Below are 14,236 nucleotides of genomic sequence, written 5' to 3'. Positions count from 1 at the left end.
TGATTTCTTTGTGTAACCAACCAACGCTTAAATAAGATCTTCTGTTGCTGTGACTTAAGCACATTGACACAGTAAAAAAAAAAGTGTGTGCCAAGTGAGGACATACTAGGTGCCGAAGCAACATACATGCCGGAAAAGCATTAATGTGACATGCAAATAAATGTCAATTATTTCTGAATAAATGGACAGATATGTACAGTAACATCAACACCGTTCATGTTAAACATAATCACCAATATAGTGAGTTTGAGGCCTCGGTCACATCTTACATAATGAAACAAAAATAATCTGGTATTCTGGATAACTGTGGTCCCTCAAACCACACCAGCAGACATCTGTCACTTCACTGATGTCATGACTTATGTTTATTTATTCAGCACATGCTGCCTTTATCCTCATTTCACAGCTTTCAAATATAAATTCTACACACACACACGATATGCAAACAGGAAGGCAGGAGGAGGATTTGGTGCTTTTAGGACAGACACAAAACATAAATGAGATAAAGGTGAAAGAATAATCTAAACACACGAACATGCACACACATAGATTAAGGTGAGCCCTCCCTAAGGCCAGGTTACCTTTTTCCATCTTAAATGTATGCAACAGCTATTATAATTGCGCTCCTGGTCACGATCGAGTAATGAGATGAACATACCGCTGCTACAAACACCTCCACCAACAGGATCATCCGCAGTCTCTCCAGCAGATGCAGCAGTGTCAATAAATCCTATTATCACTGCAGCTGATCTGAGGTTGAGATTGAGATCGAGAGGGAGAGAGACAGAAAAAACAGCCGCCGAAACGGTGAGTTTACCGTTTAGATGCAGGTCATCCGCTGGAGAGGAGCTCGACAGTGAAGAGAAGAAGAAGCCGGAGGGACGCGTCCAGGACACAGTCTGCACCATGGCAGGGAAACAGGGAGGAGAGGAGACTCATCGCCCATGACAACGCAGGCTCTCATCGCCCCCTGCAGGTCAGAGCATCCATTTACTCCTCCCCATCATCAAATATTTAAAGCTGCATATAGAAACTTGCAGGATAATCAGGCAGTGTAAGCAAAACATTAATAAAGTATAGTGTTCCAATGTTTCCAAGTTTAACTCGTTTATAGATAAGAGCTTTCTTTGTATCATCATTATTACAAAGTGGATTATATTTTTGCAAGTGCAAGACTTTAAATAAAAAAGTCCATAATAATAACAACGATTAATTAAATTAACAGGACATGTGTTAAATTTATTTAATTTATCGTTAATTATTTACATTATTAATTCATATTAAATTATTAATTATTTACACATAATCAAACGAATAGTCGGCTACTAAATTATCTAATATTTTTAATCAATCCAAACGAAATCTACAGTACCAGTCAAACGTTTGGACACACCCTTCTCATTCAATGGTTTTTCTTTGTTTCTTATTTTTTTCTACATTGTAGATTAATATTGAAGACATCCAAACTATGAAGGAACACATATGGAATTATGTGGTAAACAAACAAATGCTCAACAAACCAGAATATGTTTTATATTTTAGATTCTTCAAAGTAGTTGAATGAGAAGGTGTGTCCAAACCTTTGACTGGTACTGTATTAATACAAAATTCAGAATGCATAAAGAGTGTAAAGAAACAGAAAAAAACCTTACCACAATTAGCTAAAGAAAAATAGAGACAGTCTGTGTTTAACTTTCAGCTACATTTATTTACAGCAGTAACTTTACAAACCGCAACCACTATCAAGACAACACATGCTGAACAGCTGACCTTCACCACTCTGATACACTGTAAACACCTTTATAACTTAGCAGTACTATACAATCTCAATCTCTCTTTCAAGCTTCATAACGTTCTAAAATAGTGCAGCATGCAAATGTTTATAACAAACAGTGTCAAGGACAGTTCAATGCACTTTTTGTGATTTGTTTAGATGAGGCCTCAAGTGAAACTGTTACATCCAACTCAAAAGGGAGATGATCCTGACCTAATGAATGATTGCTGAAGTCGTTGTGCTTTTAAACAAATATATTACATCTATTTATTGTGAACAGCCACAATGGCACAGTTTGTAACAGTTATTCTCTTACATTATGCCTGCAACAAAAGACAGATTAAAGCTATGGCGGACGGACAAGGGAAGTTTGTGATATATATATATATTAAACTTGCACGCTATTTCATTGCTATGGTTAAAGAATCTAAAGCAACTCTGTCAATGAATTGCAACATTGTTTTTGACCCACAATCAAAATAAATTGTGAAATTCTGGCAACAATAGTTTCTCTCAATGGACCATAAATAGCAAAAAAAGGAAAACATTTCATCATAGTGCTCATTTAAAAAAGGGACATTTTTCACCTTGTTGCATTTCCAGTCTTTAGTTAACAAACAAAAATGCTGCGTTCTCACTTACAACCAGCTTTCATTTCCATAATCATTAAATATCATCTGAATGACAAAGGCACTCTCAGATATATTACTGCTTGAGGTAAACATAACTGTTGGTGCAGTTTGATTCAGAATTTACAGTATGAATATCACTATGGAAACCGGACGGTGTTCAATATCACCAACTGATTGTACTTCAGCCCGTTCAGGTGTATGTGAACTAAAAAGTGAAAATGCTCCGCTAAGGTAGAATTTTCTCTTATACATCATAAATATACGCTTTTCAAACTCCAAAGTGTACGTTATATACAGACAATTCATTTATATTTCACAATTCTAGTTGTTGATAGGACCATATCAGACCTCTCAAAGGGGTTACATTCACTTGGCAAATAGGCACTTTAAATACATCCTCTGTCGTGATTAATTAATCATTCCACATTAGCAGCTTTACTCTTCTTTGGCTAGTTAAAAAAAAGTTCCCTGATGGAGACAACACTGTTGTATTTGATCTTAATGTTTGCAATGAGGAAAACATTATTCAACTGTAGAAGGAAAACACTGTCACACTGAGATATACTGATCAAAACGTACTGTACCAGATTATTCAGAGCACCACGATGAGTTATATCGTTAATGAAAAACCCAGGTAGGCCAACAGAGTTGCGCTTTTGTACAGCACATTTTCTCTGGAGTTAAAATTCCGACGTACAAGTTTTACTATTGAACTTGCAACACAAAAAAAAGCACTCAAGATACAGTGAAATTCTCAGCCAAGTTTAAAAATAATTATTTGCTGATTCTCAATTTAGGTTCCTACAAGGAACTTTCATTTTGTGTTATTTTTGGCGGTCCCTGTGGGGTCCCTGTGGGGACTTTTTCTTTAAAAAAAAGAAAAAAGATAAGCCTCATTCATTTTCATTAGAAAGCTTTTGTAATTCATAATGGCTTTTCTGTAAATAGAACATGAAGATGTTGATTTCAAGCTAGTAGTAACAAATGCTGAACCCTCAAAAAGGCAAGTTTCGAATGTGTTATTACAGAAAAATTCAGATGTTTTACTTAGTCTTCACATCTTATTAGCTTTTTCACTTTGATAAAAAAACATTTGTCTGGAAGAAGAAAATAACTAGTAGTGAACCTCAAGTTTCCTCAGGAATCTTAGTCGTCGTCTCCTGTGGCGCTTTGTGTGTTGTGTAGAAAGGCTTCCTTCTCTGTGGCCATGGGCTCTCCATTTATTGTGCAGGCTGGCGTGTGGGTGTTTGATCTGTTCAACGCTGCCTCGGCACTGTTGCGAATACCATAGCCGAAGTAGATAAAGAAACCTGCAAATGGTGTAGAAACATTGTGGCAAACACATGAAGTCATTTTCAAAACACAAGCACAGCAACAGATCATATTTGGCATTGTACGGCCAAAATTCCTAAATACCTATAAGCATCCAGATGGCAAAGCGCATCCATGTTCCTTTGTCGAGCTGCATCATCAGATAGACGTTGATGAACATACTGATGACTGGGACAAAGGGCAGCAGGGGAACCTGGGAGAAGAAAGTGTGCGCGTTTAACTTCACAACCTTTTGTTTCCTTGGTGATGCTTGCTTTGTCCACTGTATGTAACAGCTTGCTTTTAAACAAGGCTTTACAAATTAAATCTTCTAGTAAACAGTAGGATTTTTTTTTGAGATTGGCGTGTCAAACTGTATTTGTCCAACTATATTTGTATAGAACATTTAAAAACATCCACAGTTGACCGACGTGCTGAACAAGAATAAGAGAGAAATAAACACAAAGCAATAAAACAAACAATAAAAGCAGAGTATTATACACAACCTACAATGTCACTATGAAATGGTGTGAGAAAACTGGTGAAAGAACACAGTCTACCTTGAAGGCAAGCTTGGTCTTGCTCTGCGGCTGTCTCCCCACAATGAAGATGACGATCAAACAGGCCACCAGGAGAATAACGAGGACAGCGATTGACCAGGTTGCCAGACGTCCATGGACAGCAACAATACTGAAGACGCACACCAAAACACCTGGAGGGGAATATAAAACGGTAAGATGATGTGCTGTATCAGTAACCAGGTGAATTATTCCCCCCACTTTCTTCCGGTTTTTCCTTGGCTTTGTGTGTGCGTCTCACCGATTATGCTGGTGCAGATGTTGACGGCAAACCCAGAGAGAGCGGACGGCTCTGTGTTAGAAGGGAAAAGTAGATTCCTGACGGTGAAGCGATCCTCTGGTTGTGGTAGGATGTCGATGCTCCCCTCGTTATAAGACTCAGCCATTTCAGGTTCATCCTGAGTGTTGGCCATCTCATAGGCCACACTCGGCTGTTCAGGCTGGTACCTTCAGATGGCAAAACAGACGGTCAAAACCAGGCTAAGAAAACTAAGGGACTCACAAAACTGCTGTTCACTAAGGCTGAGGACAATTTAGAAAATCCTAACAAAGTATAAAAACATACAGCATCACCTTCATTATGAGGGGTTTAGCTGATATTTCCCTCTAATGAATATGCTACAAAGGATTATTCATGACTGTAATACAATAGGCTTAAATACATGAAATGCGTACAATACAGTATAGCTGAAAGGTCAGCTTTAGCAAGGTAGGCGTCTGCAAATTGTTTAAAATTGAATTAATATTTGAAGACAACATGTTTTACATTACGAGGCAGCTTAGGAGAGTCTTCCAGTATCCAAGGGAAACGGAAAATGTGAGCATCTTTAAAAGGTGCATTATATACGGGATTCAGAGCATTAATGTGGCAGCTAACCGCTATTTGTTATGTACACCTAAGCAGATAATGAAGTGGCACCCTCTTCGGTTTGTGTCATTATCCAAGCTTCTCTTTGCTTTGTTAAAATAGCATGATGGCTGGGAGTGCTTTTAGTGCATGTTAGCGCATGTGAGTGTGCCTCAATGGCTAGCTCACGACCGCCGCTCTGCACTGCGCTCATACGGCGGTTCCAGCTGATAACAGCGCCCACCTCCCAGTTCAACACCGTTGCCATAGTTTGCACTGTTAGCACCGTTAGCTTCCAGCCACAAGCTCAGCTGTCGCCATGTTTGCAGCCTCTGAGAGGCTATAGAAATGCTCGTATCTTGCACCTTTGAACATTTCTACACACATCTGCTCTGACTGAGCCTCTGACAGGGGATTCCGTTATCAGTGAGAGGACGTACAAATATGGAGTGATTCAGCCTGGTAATCCTCTAGCTTTCCGACTAGTTTAGACTGGATATGTAAACTGAGAGATGAGGACTACCTGAGGACCAGCACACAGGCAGCCACCAGAGTATAGGCCAGCAGAGTGCCAATGGACATGAGGTCAACCAGGTCCTTCAAGTCAAACAGGAAAGCCATCACAGCTGCAGGACACACAGGAGAAAAAACACACAACGTCAACATGATAGATTCTTCAAACTAATCCCAACAGTGAAAAAAATGCACATCGACCACAATATAATGCAGATATTGTATTTTTACAGAATTCATACACATTTTCAAACTATTACTGTAGAGCTCCATTCAATTATAAACTAATAATAAACTGATAATGGCCAACATCCTCCTTCCTCAATATGTCACTGTTGCTTTGGGCCTTATGTCAGCTACCTACCAGACATAAGCCCTGCAAACAAGGTGGAGATGGTCGGCGTCTTCCTCTCACTGACACGCGCCAGAAACGAGAAGAGCAGACCATCGCGAGCCATAGCAAAGATAATGCGTGGGAGTGGAAACATGGAGCCGAGGAGACTAAGTCAAGGATGAAGGAAGAAGGAGGCAGACATTTTTTAACTTAAAGTTTACGTTTAGGAAGTCTGGTTTCACACAAGGCCTCAACTGCAGCCATTCTCAGCCAGACATCCTGATAAATAGCACAGGATGCTTTACTTAGGATGAACTGTGCCAGCTTTGCACGTGGCAATAATTGAAGAAGAAATATTACATTTGCAGGACATTTGTGCTGAAGCGCCATCTTGGCTTTTGGCCGAGGCGTTTGTGTTGAGGCCTCGTGTGCCAAGCGCGTCTTTTAGGGTTATAGGGTGATAGGGACCCCCACCCAGTTAGTAGGTTTAGGTCATGACCTCACCTGCCACAACACCTGATGTTACTGTAGCTATTAGAGGGGTTTTGGTTCGTGGGCTGATTTTGGCCAAGCATTTGAAGAGCAGGCCATCTTCTGCCATGGCCCAGATTACTCTTGGCATTGGGAACATGGAGCCTAGTAAACTAGTGAGGGAGAGAGAGAAAAAAGCATGCCGTGCAAGTGAATGCACACAGTTAGAAAATGTAACATGGGAAGCACTCCCCTGTCTAAAATGTTGTTTGCTGTAGCATTAGGATTTCCCATAACTGGGACTAAACCAACCATGAAAACAACCCAAGATGCATCAAGGACGAGTAAACTAATGTCAGTTAAAGAAATAATCACAAAATTCACTCTCAATGGATCAGCTCCAAATAAATAAAATAATATTACAACAAGTTTCCCCTCAAGTACTGAATAAAATAAACTAGAATATATTAAATTCCATATTTAGGGCACTGGAAATGAATTATTAAATCCTAAATAAGCATGTAAACATTTGTAAGTCCTATACAACCTCTCATGCAAAGAGGCAGTAGGAAATCTTCTTACCTGGTCGACAAGGCACATAGAGATCCAATGGCCACTGCATAAGTGGCTCCCTGCCAGCCCACATACGTGAAGGCCACTGGCAGAGGGCTGTTCTTATCCAGCATGTAGTAAGGCATCATCAAAGTGAGGGCCGCGGACACACCGAAGTACGCCACTAAGCAAATGAGGAGCGAGGCAACAATCCCCATGGGAATGGCCCTCTGAGGATTCTTCACTTCTTCTCCTGTGGAGGAAACATAGCTGGAGATGTGAGAGGATAGGGGTCAAAGAGTGGTGCTTATAAATGTAATGTATTCCCTCTCACCTGTGGTGGCAATGCAGTCAAAGCCTATAAATGCATAAAAACAGGTGGCGGCGCCAGAGAGGACTCCACTCATGCCAAAAGGCATGAAGCCGCCTTCACCAAGTCTTTCTTCTGAGGGTGGGGAATAAGACATACTGGAAGTAAAACAAAAAAAGGCTTATTTCAAGCACAATACACAGGTTTATCATTAGCCACTTTGTGTTTTAGGTAGTAAGCTGTTCATATCACCCACTTGAGGCTATAGTTGCTGCTGGCATTGAGGATTTCCTGTGGGTTCAATTTCCAGTTTTTTAGGTTTCCTTTGACCAAGCCAGAGATGATCATGAACACCAGCACCAGCACATTGACGCAGGTGAACACTTTATTCACAAAGGCTGACTCCTTCACTCCAAATATAAGCAGTCCTGCAAGCAGTGAAAAGAAAAGACAATGTAATAGAAGAAAGCCTATGATGGCAAAAGGAAAAATGAGATAACATTTTTTTACAGACATACATCAGTGTTGCTCCTCACCTGTCAGAGCGATTATTATGAAGACGGCAAATATGTCTGGATACTCTGCCAGGATGCCCGGGGCATTCATGGTCATGTGACGTCTGCAGAATTCCTCAATGTGTCTTCCGATCAGCTCATCGAAGGTTGCGCTCCATGCTCGGGCCACACTTGAAGTTCCTGTGTGGAGGAAAGTGTTCATGTAAACTGAACAATATGGGGTGTAGCAGCCAAATGTTTTCCTTCCTTATTCACAGTGTCTCACCAATGACATAAGAGAGGATGAGGTTCCAGCCTGTGATAAAGGCCCACAGTTCCCCAACTGTCACATAGCTGTAGAGGTAAGCCGAGCCAGTTTTGGGGACGCGGGCTCCGAACTCGGCATAGCACAGACCAGCCAGGACCGAGGCGAAGGCGGCTATGAGGAAGGAGAGGACGATGGCAGGTCCAGCGCTGTCCCGCGCTACGGCGCCGGCGAGGACGTAGACTCCGGCACCCAGCGTACTGCCGACGCCCAGGGCCACCAGGTCAAATGTGTTGAGGCATCGAGACAAGCGGGAGTCCTCAGCATTACAGTCGACAACCTTCACCCGCAGGAGCTGCTTCCCAATGCACTTTAATCTTGCCAGAATCATCCTGGCTGGCACCCAAAGCTCTACAGGAAATAATGTAGCTGTCGACAAAACAAGACAGGAATGACTTGAGCATTGAGATTACTATGCATTTAATCAGACAAAGGGAAAAAAAGGCCTTTTCCAACCCCAGATCTCAACTGCTCCTTTTGCTTCTAACTTTGATTTGATGTTTAAGAAATAAAAGCTTAGTTGATTAAACTAATGATAACAAAGAATTGATAAATACATCTGAATTTATTTTGTTTTGGGATCAAAAGCTTTTTTGTGCATTTTCTTTTTCAGTAAAGACACATTCCAATCCCTCTGCTCAATCTACTTGCATTTTCTGTTCAGGAATGGAGAATATACGCAGTGAGGATTTGAACAGAGTCACAATATAAATAGAGCATTACTATTGGTTTACAGTAGTTTGCATGGTGATGGGCATCAATCCAATCTAAGCTTGCAGTCCTTGCAGCAAAAATGTGACTTCAGGCCCTTCATTCATGTCAACATGAGTCACACATTATACTACAAGCTGTTTGAAAAACCTGCATCAGGATACACAGGAAATGTACTTTCACACACAGCTGAGTTTGAGTCCATCATACCAATGACTACAACACATTCACCTGTCATTCACAACAACACAATGCACCAAACAAAATCAAAGTACAGAACAGTACATACTAAAAGCTTGTACTAAGCATACTATTAAAGTACTACATTTCAAAAATAAAATTGTTGTTTAATAAACTGTCAAATTGCTTAAAAATACTAAGATCCCAAGTGCTGCTCATTCTTATTTTGTTGTCCTTCATACTGCTTTAAAAATGACGCGAGTATAAAATAATACAATATCAAAGTGACAAAGACAATAGTAATGGATATCTTTAATCTCACCGTTCATTATATAATGACAAAACAGAATAAGGCCAGATGTTTCGTAACAACATTATCTGCCGAACAATTACAATGTGCACAATATATTTTAAATATTGTGCAGGGCATAATCCTGACAATCTGAGATCCAATTTCAAAGCCTCTTCTAAAACAGCGCTTCAGAGACAGATCTGACTAACAATGCACACAAGTACTCACTTTCCCACGCAACACAAAACAGGATCTGCTGTCTTCACTGCTACAGTTTTTCTTCTTTCAGCTTATAAATCCACTCAACCACTCACTATAGTAAGTGTAGCTGTAGACTTAATTTCCAGTCAGCTGAGGTTGAACAGAGCTGAGAGAGACGTTAACAAGAGCTGGTGTGACACGTGACACGTGGCACGCCTCTTAGTGCACAAACCATTCAGGTGTCCAGTTTACAAATAGAACAGGACTCACTTCACATTGCCCCCGAGCTAAAGACACCAGCTGTGATGCCTGCCACCCCCCCCTTGTGCAAGGCCGACAGTCTCTGTCAGGCTCTACAGTGAAGTCATGAACACAATAAATACTCTTAACTTCTTTCAACAGAAAAACAGTAATTTTTCACCAAATAAATATCTGTTTAAGAAAGGAAGGAAAGGAAATTCAATCAAATAAGATCATATCAATCACTAGCTCTGTGAATATGCAGACACACACAAAGGTATTTCCACTACATATGGGAGTAAGCAGAAAATTTGTCCGAAAGGAAACAAAAATGACTAATTGTGATAATAGCGGCTGTGGAACAGGTTTGTTTTGTCTGTCTAGGTTATGATGACATGAACAGTTTGAGCCTGACATTCCTAACACTTTGATTAGACCAACATGAGGCAGAAACAACCCTGGTGAATGTACATAAAACTGAAGCCAGAAAGGAAACCCAAAGGACAAAGGTGCATCTCTAAACTGTGTACTTCTTACGACAATGTGTAGGACATGAAAGAACATTTGTGACATCGCAGCGTGGGCTAAAGGAGGCGGGAATGGCCGGTGGTTCAGAACTCACTGCAGAGGCGTACTGTGGCATGCACAAGATATGACATGCAGTGGCTGGGCTAAAAAAAGGGAGGGTGGGCAGGGCACAACCCTGCCCTCTTCTCAGCCAATCGTCGGCTCAATACCTGCGTGTGATGCTCAGGGGCCCGGGGGTGAATTTGGAATAGCAGGCAGTCACATGCTCGTCACTATTTGACTTGAGGCTGAATACTTTAGCTCCTTCAAATGTCTTTTGTTAGCTGTGACATTGTTTACACGCAAAGATTTTTGGAAATATAGTATTATAAATTTTCCATTGATTTTCTGCATTTAAATGAATGTTTTAGATAGCAGTACATTCTTAGAATAGAGTTAATTTGTTTTCAGTCAGGCACTTATACTGGACCTGTACACTTGTAAGACAAACACCTGCAGAACCACCTGCATTTGGGAAATAAACATTATCTAAGGATTTGAGTGTGCAACCTGACATTTTTCCTAACATGAATTTGATAAAAGCTGCTGAGTGTCTTTAATTACAATTTTCCCTGTGTGAGCTTAAAAGACGGCGGCAGCACAGAGCCAATTTAGAGCCTGCTGATGTCTCACTTGGCACGTGAAGTGGATTTAGCAGCACTACAAAAAGCCCACCTGCCCTTGTGGTGTAACTGGGGATGGAGCAAACAAAGTGCCATGTGAGAGCGATCATAAAACAGACCGCTTACACAAGCCAAACAAACTTTCCTTTCCAGGGAATTAGGCCTTAGTGACATCTCTGGGGCCACACTGACCTTGTAGCATTAAAGCAACGAAAAACAGAATGTTACAACAAGAGCCAGCCATTAGGAGGAAAGGAACAACAGGTTTTTACTAGTTTCTGAGTTTTGCTGATATGTTCATACCTTCACAGACGTGAAGACTCAAAGTGGGTCTTGAGCACACACGAGACGTTTGTTCTTGACCTTGTGTTAGAAAACAGAAGAAAATAAATGAACTGAAAAAACTGACTGAAAACTAAAAGTATCCCCTTCATGATACAGCAGATACATAATCACTGAATCCTGAAGATCTCAATTGCTTAACAGTTAAATACCTGAAAGTAAACCACACATCAACATCATAGTCCGTCCCCCCCACCCCCGTTAGAGCTCAGCGGACGTGACCTTGCAGACTTCACACTGATTCAATGTTTATATTCTGTCCCCGCCCTGCACGTGGGTTTGTGACTTTATGCAGAAATGTCACAGTGACACCAAATACAGAATCTACGCAATAACTTACATACCCAAAACATGTGCGACTCGTATTTTACAGATTATATTTCAGTTAATAGTTAAGGTGCCCCATGATTTCTAGGAAGAGTTGTCAATCTTAGATATGTGTCTGACCACTAGCTGGCACTGTGCCACAAATAATTAAAAAAAAAATGATAAATTCACATTTATTAAGCAGGTGATCACTGTGTATTTAAAATAAAACTGTAATATATTTAAAGCAATAGAACTAATTGACTGACATGTCAGGAACAATACCAGTATTTAAATTTCTTCTAGAACTTTCCCACGGACTCGTTTCATACAATAAGGAACATAATAGATGTTTATTTATTTATACTTTAAGAGTTTTAAAGCCAAACTGGACAGGACACTGTAACTCCACAATGAAGAGAAACAAATGATTTGGCTTGATGGCAGCTGCTTAAGGCTTCACATACCTAGTCAGTATCAGTCATATATGCTGTCCCTACTCTATTTCATACCATATGGGTTTTTTTTTATTTAGGAAAGTGCAGCAGAGACAAAACCAGACTCAGACTGACGGATGGACAGACTGACTGGATGCAGTAATGGAGATACTTTTGTGAAATTTTATAAAAGACTCAAATATCAGCTGTGTGGATATCACAGTATTTGTATGTTTTCAATTGTGTTTCTTAGTCTAATACAGGAGACCAGACAGAATAAGTTGAAAGAAATACAGAATATTGATTGTGTTTAAGCATCTTTATTTTTTTTTTCCCCCAAAGGATTATTAAACTGGCTTTTTTTATTGAAGAATTTCCTATTTTTGTTTCCACAGAAAGTGATTAATTGCTTAGCTACAGTAACAAAAAGAGGGAACATCATGAAAGATGCCAATTTGATATGACAAACTCAGATTTCTCAAGCCTTTTATCAGCTTTGGGTGAACTTTGAAAGGCATTCATCCATGTCAGAAGTAGATTTAGTCTCAGTCTCTTCCATTCCATCACATTAGAAAGGGAGCTCTCTCCAGCCAGTGTGGACAGGAGGAATGATTACAGCCATAACTCTTGTACATGTGCCAGTTCTGTTAACCAAAACAATTACAATCAACAATGAATTCAAATGAATTCTGAGCATTCATTTGATTTAGTTTGTTTTTTAACTCTGCAGGATTAATGCTCAATTTTTGTAGTCCAAAAATACAACTGGTCTAGCAACATATTCTCAAAGTCCTAATTATCTACCCGCTATACAACTGGTCTAGCAACATATTCTCAAAAAAAAAAAAAAAAAGGTCAAAATTGTTATTAGACCATGGATAATTTGATGAACACTGATGGAAAATGTGCACTAATTTCCATTCATTTACAGTGCTGGGGGGTTCACCCACACTACTGGTGAAAGTGACACTCACTATAAAAGGCAATGTTTCTCCTCAGAAAAAAACATCCACACAAAACTACTTCTCTTCTATACTTTGTATCACCAGTAAATATCTTGGCCACTTTCAAGTCTGCTTGTACAATATGAAGAGACCAGCACAGTGCAGGAGCTGCTCTGAGTCCTTTGTATTGCATCAGCCGGATTCTTTGCTCCTCTCCTCGGCCCATGTCCATGTGCTTCCGTGTGGATTCCTGCAGGACATGCATTGCTGAGAAGTAACCACGCTTTTGCTTTTGTCCTTTTTTTTTTCCCTTTTACATACAATTGCAACCGAATAAATGAGACACTTGTTCGAAAGACAGCAACTTTTACTTTTACTTAAAAAAGTAAGTGTAAAAGTGCATGTCTTAAAAACGTCCTACCTTCTTTGAGAAGTAGCCAAACCGCTTCTGCCTCTTTCAGTTTGGGCGACTCAACTCCGGACAAAAGAGGCGCTAAACGCTCTCATCAGCCGGACACACTTCCGACTGCTGGTTTGTTGGTCAGGACTCACATGCACACACACACACACACACACACACACACACATACATACATACACACACACACACGCCGATTTTGGGAGGTCCGCCCAGCTGACCAAAGCTCCACCCGAACATAAACCAAATACGAGATGCCAATTGTTCCCATTTGCAGGCACCAAAGGTATCCACCAGAGAGCGCTCCTCACAAGCGAATGCCAGCAGGTCTTCCTGTGGTTCTCTCTGAGGCTCCCTGGATGGTGATCAGAAACGGCAACATACCTTTTATTCCTGTCTTCATCTTAAATTTGGCCCCTATATCAGTATGAATATGTTGGCATCTTTCCCTGCTGGCCCTCCTTCCCTTTCATGGCTGCACACAAACAGTGGCATCAACGCAGGATGATTATGGATATTGCTCGTGAAGTTGCAAACACTCTCAGTGGGGAAACAGAGCTTTTCCGCTCCGCTCTCTTGAGTTTCCTGCTGTGTTGCTGTGGAGCGGGCACCATGTCGTGATCCTCTTATTTCAACCCCATTCTTGATACGAAGCCCCCAAAATCTACACCAGGATTTGGGATTATCAATGCAAGGGGAACCTTTCCGACTGCAAAAAAGGAGGCCACCCCAGTCATGACTAAGCTCCATTCGGCCTGGGATGGAGAGGTTCCTCCCAACCACATCAGTAAGGTTCAGGCCCTGCTGAAACTAGCTGAAGAGGTTGTTCAGATC

General features: G+C 40.7%; 1 protein-coding gene across 2 annotated transcripts; it reads right to left on the bottom strand.

Annotated features, from left to right (window-relative positions):
• Positions 1 to 1,736: 1,736 nt before the first annotated feature.
• Positions 1,737 to 13,518, bottom strand: LOC129098119 (high affinity cationic amino acid transporter 1-like). Of its 2 annotated transcripts, none has more exons than XM_054607129.1 (12): positions 13,406 to 13,518; positions 8,103 to 8,510; positions 7,859 to 8,017; positions 7,579 to 7,750; positions 7,347 to 7,480; positions 7,043 to 7,265; positions 6,494 to 6,633; positions 5,666 to 5,768; positions 4,537 to 4,742; positions 4,278 to 4,429; positions 3,823 to 3,931; positions 1,737 to 3,716 (listed from the first exon to the last, which is right to left on the bottom strand). In XM_054607129.1, exons 2-12 carry the CDS (start codon positions 8,470 to 8,472, stop codon positions 3,553 to 3,555), a joined length of 1,932 nt encoding a protein of 643 aa, XP_054463104.1. In that variant the 5' UTR covers positions 8,473 to 8,510; positions 13,406 to 13,518; the 3' UTR covers positions 1,737 to 3,552. The 2 variants fall into 2 exon arrangements, with proteins under 2 accessions (XP_054463104.1, XP_054463175.1); XM_054607200.1 differs by lacking the exon at positions 13,406 to 13,518 and adding an exon at positions 11,259 to 11,324.
• Positions 13,519 to 14,236: the final 718 nt, after the last annotated feature.

Source organism: Anoplopoma fimbria, chromosome 1, assembly GCF_027596085.1.
Source record: "Anoplopoma fimbria isolate UVic2021 breed Golden Eagle Sablefish chromosome 1, Afim_UVic_2022, whole genome shotgun sequence".
Classification (NCBI taxonomy): Eukaryota; Metazoa; Chordata; class Actinopteri; order Perciformes; family Anoplopomatidae; genus Anoplopoma; species Anoplopoma fimbria.
The sequence above is the reverse complement of the archived record's forward strand: the minus strand, read 5'-3'. Positions and strand labels throughout refer to the sequence as shown.